Source organism: Dermacentor silvarum, chromosome 9, assembly GCF_013339745.2.
Source record: "Dermacentor silvarum isolate Dsil-2018 chromosome 9, BIME_Dsil_1.4, whole genome shotgun sequence".
NCBI lineage: Eukaryota > Metazoa > Arthropoda > Arachnida > Ixodida > Ixodidae > Dermacentor > Dermacentor silvarum.
This window is the reverse complement of record NC_051162.1, coordinates 119,589,335-119,606,096: the sequence shown is the minus strand read 5'-3', so window position 1 is coordinate 119,606,096 and position 16,762 is coordinate 119,589,335. Positions and strand designations below refer to the sequence as shown.

Below are 16,762 nucleotides of genomic sequence, written 5' to 3'. Positions count from 1 at the left end.
AAAACGCCGGCGGCAAAGCGGCAAAACGCGCGCCGCGAAAGCAGCCGCGAAACCGGTTTTTCTTGCCGCGGCAGGGATCGCTCCTGGACCGATTTTTTGCGGTTTGCCGCGTGCCGCGGATGAAGGAGACCAATGAGAGCGGCCCGCTTCCGTGACGTGCGCGCGGGAAACTGGTGACATGCGGACCCGCTCGACCGCTCGTTTTGTACTCGCGTCCGCTGTTAGCAGGAAACTCGTTTCGCACTATCATCTGCACGCATCAGCTCCCGGACCGAGCTGACGGATAGTTCGAGAAGGGGGGAGAGAGAGTCTAATCTGTCACGTGATTGCCGCAGCGGCGCGCCGCCGGTTGGTGTGGCCTAAAGCCCCTATATATAAAAAGTAGTGCCATCCACTTCCCTCCTCCTCCGTTACACTATCGCGCTCGGCGCGACCAGCGCGATCGAGGCGCGATATCAACAGTGGCGCCGCCTGCGTCGGGCCTGCCGTGGCAGACGACAGCTAACGCGCTACCAGAGGAAATCCGAGGAAAACTTCGATCGCGCCCTGCGGAGACGTTTTTGAGGCGCGATTTTGCTTCGTCAGTCAGTAACTGGTCTTAATAATGCCGTTTTGGAAGTAGCAACGCGACGATGCGAGACGTCGCAAATATCAAGTGTGCAGCAAGCGTTTGCGCACGCCGGATGGTAAACAAAAAGCCTTTTGCCCTCGCCTTGTCGGTTGCGGCAACTTAAGGCGCAGCAGCATGCCATCACAACGAAGTTCTTGTCCCTAACACGTTTGATCCGTTTGTGCGTACAGCACTTTCGTCGCACAGGCCCGAGAATGGCAGTTGGAGCGCGCTGGAAAGAAAAAAATATACAAAAGCGCGACGCGAACTTCCACGTGACACGGATTGGCCAATGGGGGAGCGGAGGAGGCTGGGGCGACAGGAGGCGGCTAAGAGAGGGCGAGGAGGAAGCGCCGGGGTGAGCGCGGTGGCGGCAAGATCTAAGAATGGCGCTACTTTTATAAATATAGGGGCTTTAGTATGGCCGTCCTGCCGCTGCTGCGTTTCGCCGCCGGCGGCGCGCCGCGCGCGTTTTGCCGCTAGTGTGTACGTGCCATAACAGTGCCCACCTCGGTACGTGATTAACAAAAATTGAGGTCCCCGATTAACATTCTCGTTCCAGCGCGTTGAATACAAAATTTATGCATTTTCAACCCTATGCCGGTATCTTATAAGAGAAGCTTTCGTGAAGTGGTTAAACAAAGGTCATGCCACTGATTATATCTTTGTTGGGTTTTTGCTGAGTTTCGCCAATGTCACCGCAAGGGCACCGCCAACATAGACTTCTAAGGCTTTCGCCTTAATATCATGTCAGTGCCTCTTTTAAGTGCCCAACGCTGCGTCGCCTGTGATAGCCCTCTGTCAAAAATCAGAGCTTAGTCCATCAAAATGGTTACCGAAGAAAGTAACTTCAGCGAACGTTACTTTGTCAGCAAAGTAATCGTTAAATAGCAAGATCACCCAAAAATGCGATTGACTACAATTAAATACTTAGAGGTAATACGTTACATACAAGTCTGCGTTGCACATATTGTTGTTGTAATTAGTGGGAGCTACCATGCTGGCCCCCGGCTGTTGCAACGCGGCGCAGAGCACGGGGGAGAGGGTAAGGAATAACACAGTAGGAAGGGAAACAAGCAAAAATAACAAAATAGAACGCAACTGATATTAAAAGGGCCATTATAAAATTATTTTATCACAGGGGCGCTGCAAAGCAAGGCTGGCTGGAGGAGCGGAGGCGCGGCCGGGTGCTGCGGCTGCACGGAGACTAGGATACTACCCGGAGCCGGCGGTGGAGCGCGTTTGCAGCTTTTTGGTGACAGATCGTGCGCGCTCAAAGTTCGATATATCCAATGTCTGGTTCGCTATAAGAATACATTTTACATGCATAATGATAGAACTTCGAGTACTCGATAGAGAGCATATTTCGCTCTATCCGAGTTCGTTCTATTCCGGTTTGATAGTATTCCTATAGCACAGAAGGGTACGCTTATCGTACATTAAGGGTTAAGTACAACCGCCATACATTAACGAACGTCGGCGCAAAAGCCATGTTTACCGACTGGTCGTGCCAACAGAAACACGAGTAACTTGCATTCTTGAAACTATTCCAAATTGGCGCTGAGCAAAGTCTTCATTGGCTTTCCCACAACACAGCGCTTCCCTGGTCTCTCTGCGAAGTTTGCAGGATTTTAAGGATATTCTCAATTACAAGACGGTGACGACGTAGAGCTCGCAAATTGCCTGGAACAAAGCTTCAAAACCTATGAGCGCTCCAGAAGCATCATACCGAAAAAGCAGCAAAACTTCATAGCATGAAGCCTTATTCATGTACACATCCCAACGCGTCCTCTTTTCCAACATCTACAATTCGAGACTTCCATAAGTACTTTAAACGTTCATAGAGTAAATAATCACCAAACCACGGCAAACTAACACCGACACGTGTTACGTGCCCCTAGAAATGACTCAACCAAGTCCACCACACAAAACTGCGCTTGGACAGAGGAGCGCTAAACAATATAAAACATCACGGTTATTGTCAGTTGTCGTAGTCATATCGGCAAATCAGTCAATACCTGGAGACCCACACACGTCATCAATAAAGCTTCGTGGAAGGAGCCAGACACGCATAACACTACCAATAATAACGCGTTCATTTACGCTCCGAATGCAGCGACGCCGTAGGAGACTGCCTCTTGTGCACCCTCCAGGACATCGGGCTGCCTTTTGACACCGTCGCTACTGCCGACGTGTCCAAAACAACCGGTGAACCTTCGTCCGCGATCAACTCCTTCGGAGTTGGCGGCACGAGCACAGCGGACGCCGCAAAGGCGAGGAGCCCCAGTGACGTCACAGCCGTGGGCATCATGCTAACGGGTAGGGGCATAGACTCGAACTCCCGGAACAGCGCACCCATCATGGCTCCGATACGGCCGGACATGAACGCACCGGAGTATCCAAGACTTCGCACTGGAGTAGGGAACGCGTCAACGGTGTGCACCACCAGTGCGACGTAGGCGACATTGAGAATGAGCACGGAGCTGCAGTAGGTCATAAGCAGCAACGAGCGGCCGCCTATGGCGACCAGGGCCGACTGCAGCGCCGACATCATGGAGCATGCGGCCAACAGGGGAACTACGGAACGCAAGCCGCTGTGCCGCCGCGTCACGCTGTATGCGGCAGCCATGGCCGGGAAGTTGCCGGTCACCACGAACCACTCCGCCGCTTGAAGCTCGGCCTGCGAGTCGCGGCCCGTATTGGCACTCATTCCGAGAAAAGTAACGTAGATGGCAATCTTCTAATTTGTTCTATAGCGCCGGCAAAGTCAGTCTTCAAGAAGACGTCTTCATCATCTATATAGTATCATCATCATCCTAGACGTGCGTAATAAGCGGCCACACTAATTAATTTGTGTGGGCGTTTATTACGCACGTCTTCTTCATCTGTATATTATCATCATCCTACGTTGCTCGATCCTCATCTTCAATTCATTGTGATCATCATCATCGGGTGTGTGCCTTTGCTGGCTCGCTGCCGAGTACTCGGGCTGCATAAACGTCGTGCCAACAAAGACGTCATAATATATATATATATATATATATATATATATATATATATATATATATGGTGGTCCTGCCGTTTTCCAAAATATTACTCGAATGAATGTCTGCCGCACTAGGGCCTTCCTGCTTGACTAAATGTGATTCTACGGGACATTCGGTTTCGTCAGAACTCTCAAAGGCCACAGAAGTTGTTTGGGACATTCACTTTATTGGCGCTGTCAAAGCCAACTTCAAACAGCTGTAGTGGAGCCAACTTTATCTAAAATTAAACACATGTTTATGTGTTCTGCAATATATATATTCTGAGTGTACTTCGGGTATTTAATGTGCCGATTCAATCAAGCACATAAAAATGGGCATTTAGAAATGTTTTTTGGCTGGCGTTGCTTAAGGTAGCATAAGACAGCATATATGCGTCCCTCTCTTGTGCATCAACGCTCGAACAAGGCTAATCGTTTTTGTTTTTTGATGTTTAACGATTCCGCAGCGCATATTATATACGTGAGTTTCTCCCCGCTGAACTTCACTTCATGCTTCAGCGACAAATCTAGAATCCTGCATGCCTCGGTCACGAGTAATGGGTTCATCGACGGCAAGTTATTTAACACAGCACTCTAAGGTTGCACAGCCACGAAAAGCCTATGTCTAAAAATCTCTAGGACCTTTCAAATGTCCAAATTAGCAAAGGAAGCTCATTGGGAACGTTGAAAATTCCATTAAGTTGCAATCCAAGTAACTTGAATTGAAACGGAGGGTGTGTTCCCATTCTGGCCATCATTGTAGATGGTCTACATTGTCAGCTATAAAGACAGCTTCGAGGCCAAGCAATGGAACGCATCTGAAACCGTCTAGAAGATGATGTTTATTGGCATCCCCTTTGAAACGGAGTGGTGACAAATAGTCACATAGCCTGCTCGAGTTACTGAGGTATGCTATAAATGCTTCTCATTGTAGCAATTTTGTAAACAACTCTTCCTCGGAACATCTCTATCTGCCTTGCATCGCTACCAATGCCTCGATCCGGTCACTTCAATTTCTTCCCTGCTTTTTTTCCCACCAACACTCTAAACGTCTCTTGCTTATCTCGACTGCTGACCAGTTGGTGCTTCCGCCCACTTTAAACACAAGCACTTCTGGAAGGTGTACGTTACCTACGGGTCTGGCTAGGTGAATCCTTTCGCATTCCATTAGGATGTGCTGAGTAGTCTCCGAGTTTTTGCTGCAGCATACACGTGTCTCATCTAGTTAGTAACTGTGGTATGACGCCCCCTTGCGTCAACAACAAAAGGCAAAGAAAACATATATTATTGCGGTATTCCAACACTTTATGTGTGCGAAGCCTATGCAAAACACAACTTCGCTTACATTCGCGCATAAGAAAACGCAGCTACGTTTAGAAGACAACGTTCCCGTCGAGTTGGACCAGGCCGTCCGCTCAACCGACGTCATCTTTTAGCGGCAAAGTATCCCGCATCGTTTTTGATTTCGATGCTGCCTTCGCGAATTTGTCTTTTTCGCCGCCTTCGTTAGAGCTGGGACGGTACTTAAGATGGCCACTGTCTCTTTAGCTAATCTATTTAGCCGTCTACGGCGAGTATTGGAACACAGCCAGGAGTAAACCGAGTTAAAACTTCTTATCGTGCAGATGAAATCACCGACCCACGGAGCGAGGTTCTCGTAGTCCCGCGCGTAGTAGGCGATGTACACGAAGAACCAACATCCGAACAGGGCGAAGCAGCGTGACCGCATGTGCACCGACGTGATGTAGCGTAGAAGCCTCGCGGACCGGAACGCCGCACCGTCTCCGTGCGACTCGGCGTCCTTGCGGATTCGGTCGAGTCGGTCGCGCACGAGGTCCGGGTCCTCGAGGTTGAGACGAGCCGCCCACATGGCGATGCGCTCGGCGTCGTCGAACATGCTGCGTGCGTTTGCGAAAAAGAAGAGAGAAAGGGCAAATCTGTCTTTGAAGGGTTTCGGCGTAAGAAATCTCGGGTTTACTGTCCACGTGAGCGCATTGAAGCAACGTGGCGACATGCCGTATGCCCGCTGCCGAAATGCGTCATCTATCAGGCGTGTGCTGCAGCTAGACTCCTCTCTCGCGTTTCTTCCTGTACACGTTGTGCCGTCTGGCGGCACTTTCGCAAAGTACGTGCGTGACATACATATATGAACGAGAAGAAAGCAAACCGAGGGGCCCGATTTTTATTAGTCAGCTCATAAGAAGCCAACAAACAATGACACCAAGGAGAGCGTAGGGGAAACTAGTTGTAGTTCTTAACTTAATTCAAAGAAATTATAAATAAATCGAGATGAAAGTGGATGAAAAACACAACTGGCCGCAAGTGGGATTCGAACCCGCGTCTTCGCATTACGCGTGCAATGCTCTTAACATTTGAGCTAGCGTGGCGCCGTTTCCTCATCCACTTTCCGGGGTACTTGCGTATGGGTGTCTACTAGAACTAACCATGGGGAGTTGACGCCAGCGAAGTGGTGGCGCAGATTAGCACTATATTTTTTATAATGGCGACAAATCCGGCAAGATAATGAAATTTTGGCTTTGTTTGGCTACACTAAACTTACATGTTGACTCCCTTTTCTTCAGTATCCAATGGCAACGCTGATTAAGAACCGCCTATTACACACAAGAAAAACTAAGGCACACCGCAATCATTCAACCCAGTGTAAATGTTGCAAAATGACCGAAGAGGACATTGAACACAATCAGAAATGCATATAAATATATGTTGTCTTTCTGGAAAAAAGATGGTTAGTGAAGGGGAATATCAATCTTCCTTCCTAAGAAGTAGCTCGGGATGGTGCCAGCGTTCTCGCATATTTAGTGAACCTCCATCGACATAGTGTATTCTTTCCGGTAAGGTCATCATATGACGCAATTTCAGAGCGAGTCACTTTCTTTGCTTCTTTGGCCGTTTTCGGGGTTGGTCGGTGGTCCGACCCAGCAAGGAAAACGTTCTCTCCCTCGCTCTCTCTCTCTCATTCACTCGTTCTTTCGCTCGTTCAGGCTATTCGCGTACACCGATAACAATCGTCAGTGGTTACTCCACAATTTCTTTAGTTGTGTTTTTGTAGCGAGAGCTACACTGGCCGCATTATCGCCGTTTCGCTGTGGCCGGTGGCCGCACTACGAGCTGAGCCGTTGCCTAGCAACCGCCGCAGCTGGCAGCGCCGCTCGCCGCGCCATCTGGCATCGTCTGCTCGAGTTACCACGGCGCGGCGACGCGCCGCCGCCGCCGCAGTTGTGTTGCGAGCGTTCGCCGCTTGCATCTGGCATGACATCAGAGGAAGAGCCGGTGAAACCGTGTTGCAACCACAGAGAAAGAGCCGGCATTGCATCGTATATATAGAAGGGGCGGCTCGGTGGGATTCGTGGGCAGATATGGAAAGTGAGTCGGAGAGACTGAAAGAAGCCAGGCTTCGTCGTCGAAACGAAACCAAGAGGAGGCAGCGAGCCGAGGGGACGGAGGAAGAACGAGCCGCACGCCTCGAGAAGCGTCGTAAGTACGAAGCGGCCAGGCGAGTGAATTCAGATGAGGATAGAACCCGAAACGTGTTCAAATCACTGCACGACAACCCCTTATTCTCCCGCCTCACCGAGCATCGGGCGGCTGTCTTTGTGACAATTGAGAAACAACAAGATGAATACTTTCAAAATAAATGCGTTACACTTTAAAAATGTCTAGTCCTTAATGTAACCATAACTTAACGAGAGGTAACAACCAAACCCAAACACTCAGAGGTACGAAGCTAAACGATAAACATGAACATGTAACCGTAGAGAGAACCAAGCTAAACAATAGGACTAACCGTACCTCTCGCTACGAACACCCAGGCATAACTGAGTTAAGCCACAGCCAATTTTTTCTAATCCATAACTATTTAATCTGCATTAGTTCGAAATCTGTCCTTGTTTATAAACACCTTATTTGTGTTTGCAACGATTATGCTTCCCAAGACGCTGCCCTCGTGACAGGATTGCGACCACTATTCTGTCCAATGTCATATTCAAGCACTTGTGGGGTTAGGTTGAGTTGAAATAAATGCAATAAACATGCTGAGTCATAGTGGTGTAAATATACGCCTGGTGCTGCACTGAAGCTCCGACCATACTGTGGACCGCGGATAAGCGCGTTTCCGTATGTATATAGCTCACTTGTTGTATAGGCACCAGTGGGGCGACTCCTCGATGATGCACACCAGGAACGTTAGCAATAGCGCTGGTACCAGTAGCATGGCGTGCATCATTCGCCAGGTCGAGGACATCTCCCTCACAGCGACGACAAACACGGGAGAAAGGGCCGTGGCCAGGCTCACGGAGGCAGCCATGAAAGTCGCTCGCGGACCAGATGGCGTGGACTCAAACAGCAGCACCTGGTGGCAGAACGTTGCAAAAGAGAGTTAAAGGAGGACAGCTGTATGGAGCTTGGGCAATGTGATTTGCTACCCTGTGCGTGGGAAAGCAATACGGTGACGATTAGATAATTAAGGAGAAAGGGGAGTGTGAGAACCAATGGCCACAATCTGCCAGATAAGCCTGCCTTGAAAAAGGAATTCGGCAGGGACACGTAACACGTGTCCCTGCACGTAAGACACGTACATTTTTTCGCTTAGGTATTCATCCTGTCGTCGTGCGCGCTGTAAACTTTCACGGTGTTCCTTTTGAGACATAATGGTGGTGGTGCACCTCACTTTACATACATGGTTTGGCGTTGAGAGTGTTGTTGTTGTTTCCTGTCACGTATGTGGCTTCTACCCACTAGGGGAGATTGGCCAAGAAATGGATACGTGGAGCGCAGCGCTGCCATTCGTTTTGAACGATCGTTAGCGCGTGATCGAGGACGATGACGACGGTGACCCGCAGACTATCAAAAGTGCTGCGTGAACTTTTGCATATAGGGAAGACACGATGCCGGGTTGCGTAAGACACTGAGAAATTTGACGTCAGTCCGAGCACTTGTTGACGTGCACGCGTGCGTGGAGTGGCGTGAGAAATATAAGATGGAAGGACGCAGCCAGTGGAATGCAGAGGAGAGTGGTCACGTGTTAGTATAGAGCATGCGAGGGGTCTCAACTGCCAGAATAGTGTTTGTCTATGTTCTTTGTTTGAAGTTATTGCAACTTTTGCGAGACCACGAAGATAGTCAATACACCCCCACCTGGTTATATGACCCACATACTGTGACCTCCGTTGGCGTCTGAGTTATGCGAACTGCATTCCATTGCATTCTTTGCACAGATGGTGTCTTTCGCGTTTGAGGGCAAACTGTTCTGTATATGCGTTTATGCGTGTATGAAAAATAAAATCAGAGATAAATGAAAAATGATATGACAAATTGAAGTAATAATAACAGAAGGGCGAGAATTATCTCTAATAAATCAGTGCGAAAATATAGATATAGCTTCATAAATATTCTTTATATTATATAGCATACATATATATAACCGTTAGGAAATGCATAAAACAGACAGGAAAAGTATTCATTGGTGCGCCAAACATGTCGGTAATATTGGTAGTAACATTTATCCGGCTAGTTGGGCATACACGTCAGCATACCTATGAATTCATTAATTCCCCTAGAAAGTCGTGCTGAACTTCTGTATTATAAATGACTCGCAAGCTTCTCTATCTGTTGTAGTGAATGGATATCCCATTTAAAAATAACTGGCCTTACATTTTTCGAGAGGGTGACCTAGTGTGTTCAATTGTCGGGATAGGCGGAGGAGCGGTATAGATTTTACATGTGATTTGAACGTAGCCTAAAAGGGGGTTTCCGTTCGTCCGATCTATTGTGCGTGTAAAATGGTGCATTCGACGAAATATACAACGTTAAAAGTGTCGCAGCTGTAATCCCCTCGAATTATGAATGGAAATGAAGATGCGGTGCTCTTGGCAACATTAGAGGTACTCATCATGACGCAGAGTTTGCATCAATCTCTATCCCATGATAAGTGGGGCGCCTGCACTTCGTTCAGTTTATTCAACACTGGAGTATTCCGTTTCAGCATACATTGAAAGCGACCGCCTTTCAAATTTCTCCAAAGCCGAAGAGGTCGGACGAGAGAAGATGCAGTGAGTCTACAGCAAGAAAACTGATGGCAGCGTTTCAAAACAGCTGTCCGAGGGCAACGTACTCATGAGCAAACATAGTTTTCTTTGTTTATAAGCACGTTGATAGTCCTGCACTGCCTCTTGCAGATGCACACCTAGTTAGCTCCACATTTCATGTTGTGTTTGCAGCTTTGTTCTTCACACCTCAATGAGAATTTCCTTCCTGACTGTGCATGTGTAAATGTTTGCTTAACTTGGCGGCTCCTCAGAAAAACGGTGTCTGAACTCCGGATACGTGGTAAGATACCCACTGGCGCAGGGGTGTGCTTCTCTACGCCAGATAATCAGGTTAAATAGCACTTTCATTTGTCGTACAATGTTTATCGAAGCGCAAAATATGAAGCACAAAAGAACGAAGACCAACTATCCTGACTGAAACACCGACCTTTCTGGTATCTTAGTTCTCTCTTTTTGTGTGCGTCAGCGATGGTGCTTCGAGAAGGATTCTATGATAAACATTGACCAAACGGCTCGACTAACCACCTAGCAAAACATTCCTGTTGCTGTTTTAAAATATCCATATAGACAGCAACAATCTTTGATAACACGTGACTATAAACAAGGTCAGCTGGTGTTGGGTCCTTCTTTAAACCATGAGCGCATGCCTCAGCGGAAATAAAGGAAGCTTTAATTTTGTGCTGCTAAATATGGAACACCCTGGCACGTCACTAATGTGACTAATAACTTCGTAGTTGCAGGCAAATGCTTCTTGTTCGCTAACTTCTAATTCAAAACGTCCTGCATTTCCTCTTGTTTTCGTTCCTATCAGTTTTCAGACTTTATCACGCCTTTTAAAACGAGCTGCCAGTTTATGTGGTTATGAGCTTCCACCGGCTTAAACTATAGATACATCAGATTTTTGACGTACTTTTTCCCCCTGAAATAAATAAATTTGTCCAAATAATCAAGGTATTAAAGGTTTCTTGATATGACACAATGACAACCAGGGTCTCCAAAGATCATGAAGGCGTTTAGTGTAGCCCAAATAGTACATGGAAGCAGACTATTACTATAGTAGATGACTACTACTAGTACATTGATGCCCTATAGCTCGTCAGAACAAATAGAATTCACCTACACTCACTCACAATATATATATTTTTTGCTTCGGGCTTACTCGAACTGAAACTCACCAAACTTCTACTCAGCCAAGCTCACTCGGACTCGGATTCACCAAAATTCTTCTAATCCGGGCCCCTCGCTCGCACTCAGACTCCGGCATTCTTTCGACTTACTACAATTCTGTTCACCCGGTACGCCTGAGTCTAAGTGAGTCTGAGGGAGTCTGAGGGAGTCTGAGGGAGTCTTGGTGAGTCTTGGTGAGTCTTGGTGAGTCTTGGTGAGTCTTAGTGAGTCGCCTCATGAGTGAGTATGCCAACCTATGCAATGCTGACGCACCAACAAGTCCAAATCACAACTCTTCTCAGCTCCAAAGATCGCCTGTATGCATACCGTCGAGGTAACGTCAAGCGCACCGGACGATGCCGCTGACACGAACCGCAGAGCCGCAAACCCTGCCAGGGATTTGGAAAGGCAGGCTCCCGTACCGGATAGCAGAAGCAGGAGCACGGCGCCGATTAACACTGGCCGCCTTCCCACGGCGTCGGCTGTGAGGCCCAGTGTGGGCACGGCCACGGCGCCGCCTATCATGAAGCATGCCCAGACAACCTACAAGCAGCAGAACGATGTAACGGTTCGGTTCACATTGTACAGCAATGTAACGTCTATTGCAACACCAAATCCTCAACCCGGCGCTCTGTAATTACCCGTCTTCGGGCCAGGTGCCTCCATCATATCTCTGTCAATTTTATTGCGATAGCGATTATATGGACGCTCCAGGCGCATTTATGCCGTCGGTGTCACTGTCGCCGTGCGGTTCCGTATAAAGTCCACGGGCGATAATATCGTAGCCGCGTGACGTATGCTGTATGTGCCGCGGAAAGCGTGCGAGAGTGAGCTGGCGATCCCGGCTTAATCTCGCGCAGGCAGAGCGGGAAGCGGGAAGACAGCGCGCCGCCTTCCAGTTGATCGCAACGCTCCGCAGGGTGCGTAGGGGGTGTTTGTACTAGAGCACTGCACGGGCCGATTTTTTCAGCCCGGGCACGGCCCAGGCCCGTTTTTACGTTCGGCGGCCCGCCCGAGCCCGATCAAAACTTTTATGGCGAGACCCGGGCCCGGCCCGGGCCCGGAAATGTTCTACGCTACCCGCCCGGCCCGGCCCGCCACCCCTTTACCTTGGGCCCGAGCCCGGCCCGAGCCCGACTCGAAACCGGCCCTAACCCGGCCCGAGACCAAAAAACAATGTTTTTTAGAGTTGAGACGCCCGAGAATAACTCGCTGCACGTTGAAAGCACACAAGCAGAAAGCCCGAGCCCGGCCCGGGCCCGGGTCAAAAAGCACACGCCGTGCCCGAGCCCGGCACGAGCCCGCGAAAAAACTGTTATACCCGGCCCGGCCCGGCCCGTGGGCCGGGCCGGGCCCGGACTTTCGGGTAAGCCCGGTCCCGTGCAGTGCTCTAGTTTGTACTACTCCGCGCGCCCGACTAGCCGCAAGGCCCCGGGGAAAAGGCGTTTGTGTTTGAGTTTCCCCGTAACATAATTATGTTTTCTCGTATACTCAAATTACAATCCGATGCTATCATGTGTCAGTGTTGTGTTTAAGTCGTACTTTACGATTTTTCCTACACATTTTACTTTGAGAAATTCAATTAGTTCACCAGGGCCTCTGCGCCACGCGGAGGGCCTCTGTGTGGTAGGGGTGGTTCGGGGGGATTTTCTTGGCCGCCGATGCCGCACGCCGACGCCGACGCCAGATTTTATTCAGCACGGGACCCTTCACGCTATCGCGTTACTAATGGTTTTGGGTTCAGGCTGGCCCGCAGGGGCGTCTGCGTAAGCAGGCGTTTGGTGTGTTGCGACACCACGGACCCGAGCACACGAGGGTTGGACCCTCCCGCGTGTAGCCGTGCGCGGCTCAGCCGTGTCTGGGGAAAGGGGGATCCTGGGGGTTGAGCCGATGCCGGGTGTTTGGACCTTTAAGGCCCCCCGGCGGAGGCAACACACCTCTTCGGCCTCTGCTTCACATAGACGGCACCTCCAGACTGACCCACCTGGAGGAAATCGGCAGTCGCCTTTTCCTGTCCCCCTCTTCAATCTTTTGTCTTTCTCTCTCACTTTTCCATCTGTCCTGTCTTCTAGTCACTTCTTCTCACTTCCGAATTTCTGGGTGGCAAGGGTTAACCTGGTGTAGCTATCCAACCTTGGGTATTTTATATTAGGTTATAGCGGCGATGCATGGCTGGCGTCTGCAAGTATTCTAACTTTGTAGCGTCCCCTTGTTGGGCTCGGTGTTGGGTGGCTACCATCGCCGCCGAATTTTCCATTTTTACATGGCAAATGCTTTTCCCCTACTTCCTGATCGCTCCCTGAAAAGGGGGCGCACCGATGAAACATTCAACTTTTTTATGAAACCTAAAGAAATTTTCCCCAAATACCACGTAGTACATAGCCAACACGAAACCAAGACTGTCCGTACAATATCCCCATTTGTTGTAGCAAAATGTCTGACAGAAGCAATCGGCCCAGGTTACAAAGTCACTAAGATGGGAAGCGGAGACCTTCTTTTGGAAGTGCGCGATAAGCCACAGTACAACAAATTATCGAAACTTGTTGCATTTGGTGACATTCCCGTCTCAGTGGGCCCTCACAGGTCAATGAACACTGTACGCGGTGTCATTTCTGATGACGACCTTCTAGAACTCAGTGAAAGCGAGCTGTTGGATGGATGGCAAGACCAAAATGTAGTAAAGGTTCAAAGAATTAAGTTAAGGCGTGACGACAAAGAAGTTCCCACAAAACATGTAATTATCACTTTTGGAACAAGCGACCTACCAGATTCAATCGAGACCGGATATTGTAAGCTCCGTGTACGACCATACATCCCCAATCCGCGCCGATGCTTCAAGTGTCAGGGTTTTGGGCATGGGTCTCAGAGCTGCCGAGGGCGCGCTACCTGTGCGAAATGTGCTTCTAAAGAACATGCCTCAGACATATGCACTTCCACAACCCATTGTGCCAACTGTGACGGAGACCACCCCGCCTATTCACGATCGTGCCCGTCATGGAAGAAAGAAAAAGAAATAATACAACTCAAAGTCAAACTAAACATTTCATTTCCAGAGGCGCGCAAGCGTTTTGCTGCCCATAATCAGTCCAGTCCTTCCTACACCGATGTGGCGCGCCGGGGGGCAGCGTCACATCCTGCGGCAGCCGCCCGAGTCACACAGAGTGTGACGGCGGCTACGCCTTCAGCCCCCCTGGCAGGAGCAGCCAGTGCTGTTCCGCCCCCTACAACGCAGGGCCAGCAGTCCTCCGGACCTGCCGGCCCCAGGGTCACTGCTCGTGCAGACCGGCCCCAAAAACCCCTGAGTGTGCCCGTGGAGCGGGCAGCATCCAGCGCCTCTGACGAGGTGATGGATGCAAGCATCACTACTCCGGCGTCCCTGGCGCCGAAGGAACGGCGTAGCTCCGTGGAGCGCGTCGGGAGAAAAGAAAAATCCCGTATCACGGGGCCTGGAAAGGTCTCGTGAACTACCTTATTTCTCTTGACACACACCACAAAACACTTCCAATATGGCTACACAGATCATGCATTGGAATGTTAGAGGTCTACTCCACAATCTGGACGACATAAAGGAACTCCTACACAAGTTTAATCCACGAGTGCTCTGTGTGCAAGAGACACACCTCAATCGTACACACACCAACTTTCTGCGGCAATATGCCATTTTCCGTAAAGACCGCAACGACGCTTTGGTTTCATCGGGCGGTGTCGCCATAATAGTTGATAAGGGTGTCGCCTGCCAACATTTGCAGCTGCAAACGCCCCTTGAGGCAGTTGCAGTCAGAGCAGTGCTTTTTGATAAGCTGTTAACAATTACTTCCTTATACATCCCACCCAGCTATCAACTCTCCAGAACAGAATTTGAAAGCTTTATTGCTCAACTTCCGGAGCCCTATATTCTCGTTGGAGACCTTAATGCACATAATACCTTGTGGGGTGACTCTCGATGTGATGCCAGAGGGCGCCTGATAGAAAATTTCCTGTTATCTACAGGTGCATGTTTGCTAAATAAGAAACAACCAACCTTTTACAGCGTCGCAAACAAAACATTCTCATGCATAGATTTAAGCATTGCGTCAAGCACAGTCGTGCCTTACTGGGAATGGAAGGTGGTTAACAATCCATACGGGAGTGACCATTTTCCCATTATCTTAAAATTAACAAAACAAGAAGAATGCTCACCACATGTGCCCCAGTGGAAAGTCGACTCAGCGGACTGGAAACGATACAGAGAGTTGACTTATTTGACCTGGAATGACATTCGTATGCTTAGTATTGACGATACAGTTGCATATTTACCAGCATTTATTTTGGATGCAGCGTCAATATACATCTCACAAACAAATGGATCATCTTCTAAACGACGTGTTCCCTGGTGGAACGATGAATGTAGGAAAGCGCGAAAGAAACAAAATAAGGCTTGGTATCACCTCCGTAACTTTCCGACTACAGAAAACTTGATCAGCTTTAAGAAAATAAAGTCTGAAGGTAGAAGAACGCGCCGCCGTGCCAAAAGGGAAAGCTGGCAAAAATACATCTCCGGCATTAATTCCTATACAGATGAAAGAAAAGTCTGGAACAGGCTTAAGAAAATAAAAGGCCACGAAACTCATCCTCTACCTTTAGTAAACACACAAGGAGACACTCTTGAGGCCCAGGCTGATTGTCTAAGAGCACACTTCGAGCACATTTCCAGTACATCACATTACACAGATACATTTCTAAGATACCAGCGACAAGCAGAGCGTCAGCCTCTGGGTCAAAAAGCCACAGCAAATGATGCATACAATCGTCCATTTAGCATGGCGGAGTTCCAGGCTTCACTAAATTGTTGTAAGAAATCCGCTCCCGGAAGTGACAGAATAATATATGAAATGGTCAAACATTTACATCCAGAAACCCACAGAACACTACTCTTACTATTTAACTCCATGTTCTCTGCTGGCTATATTCCGTCCGCCTGGAAAGAAGCCATCGTAATTCCTATTCTCAAAGAGGGCAAGGACCCTTCCTCACCCAGTAGTTATAGGCGTATAGCTCTGACAAGTTGTATATGCAAACTCTTTGAGAAAATGGTTAACCGACGCCTCATCTATTATCTTGAAAACAACAAAATACTCGATCCCTTACAGTGCGGCTTTAGAGAAGGTAGATCCACAACAGATCACCTTGTTCGCATCGAGACAAATATCCGTGATGCCTTTGTCCATAAAGAGTTTTTCTTGTCAGTATTTTTAGATATGGAGAAGGCATACGACACAACTTGGCGTTTTGGAATTCTTCGTGACCTGGCTGGAATGGGAGTCCGAGGCAACTTATTAAATGTGATACAGAGCGACCTCTCTGATCGCACGTTCCGTGTTAGAGTTGGTAACGTCCTGTCTCGACAATTCACGCAGGAGGCTGGTGTACCACAAGGTGGTGTCCTGAGCTGTACTTTATTTATTGTCAAGATGAACTCGCTCCAAACTGTCATACCACGTACAATGTTTTATTCTGTATATGTGGATGATATCCAAATGGGTTCAAATCATGTAATCTTAAGTATCTGCGAGCGACAAGTACAGCTTGGCTTAAATAAATTGTCTAAATGGGCGGACGAGAATGGATTTAAACTCAACCCCCAAAAAAGCATATGCGTTCTCTTCTCGAACAAGAGAGGTGTACTGCCTGACCCTGCTACTAATCTTAATGGACAACGGCTATCTGTCAGCCACGAACATAAATTTCTAGGAATTATCTTAGACTCCAAATTAACTTTTGTTCCTCACCTCAGGTATCTGAGAATGAGGTGTCTGAAGACAATTAATTTACTGAAGCTCATGTCTCGGACATCCTGGGGAAGTGACAGGAGATGCCTTTTGAGTCTCCACAAAAGTCTTATACGGTCACGCCTCG

General features: G+C 48.7%; 1 protein-coding gene across 1 annotated transcript in view; it reads right to left on the bottom strand.

Moving 5' to 3' along the window:
• Positions 1-2,705: 2,705 nt before the first annotated feature.
• Positions 2,706-16,762, bottom strand: part of LOC119463854 (solute carrier family 22 member 8) — a 69,652-nt gene continuing 55,595 nt past the window's right edge. The window contains exons 3-6 of the mRNA XM_049655412.1: positions 11,195-11,410; positions 7,787-8,004; positions 5,173-5,533; positions 2,706-3,290 (exon numbers count right to left, since the gene is read on the bottom strand). Of these exons, the coding sequence (XP_049511369.1) occupies positions 2,706-3,290; positions 5,173-5,533; positions 7,787-8,004; positions 11,195-11,410 (1,380 nt within the window). The remainder of the gene's footprint in view (positions 3,291-5,172; positions 5,534-7,786; positions 8,005-11,194; positions 11,411-16,762) is intronic.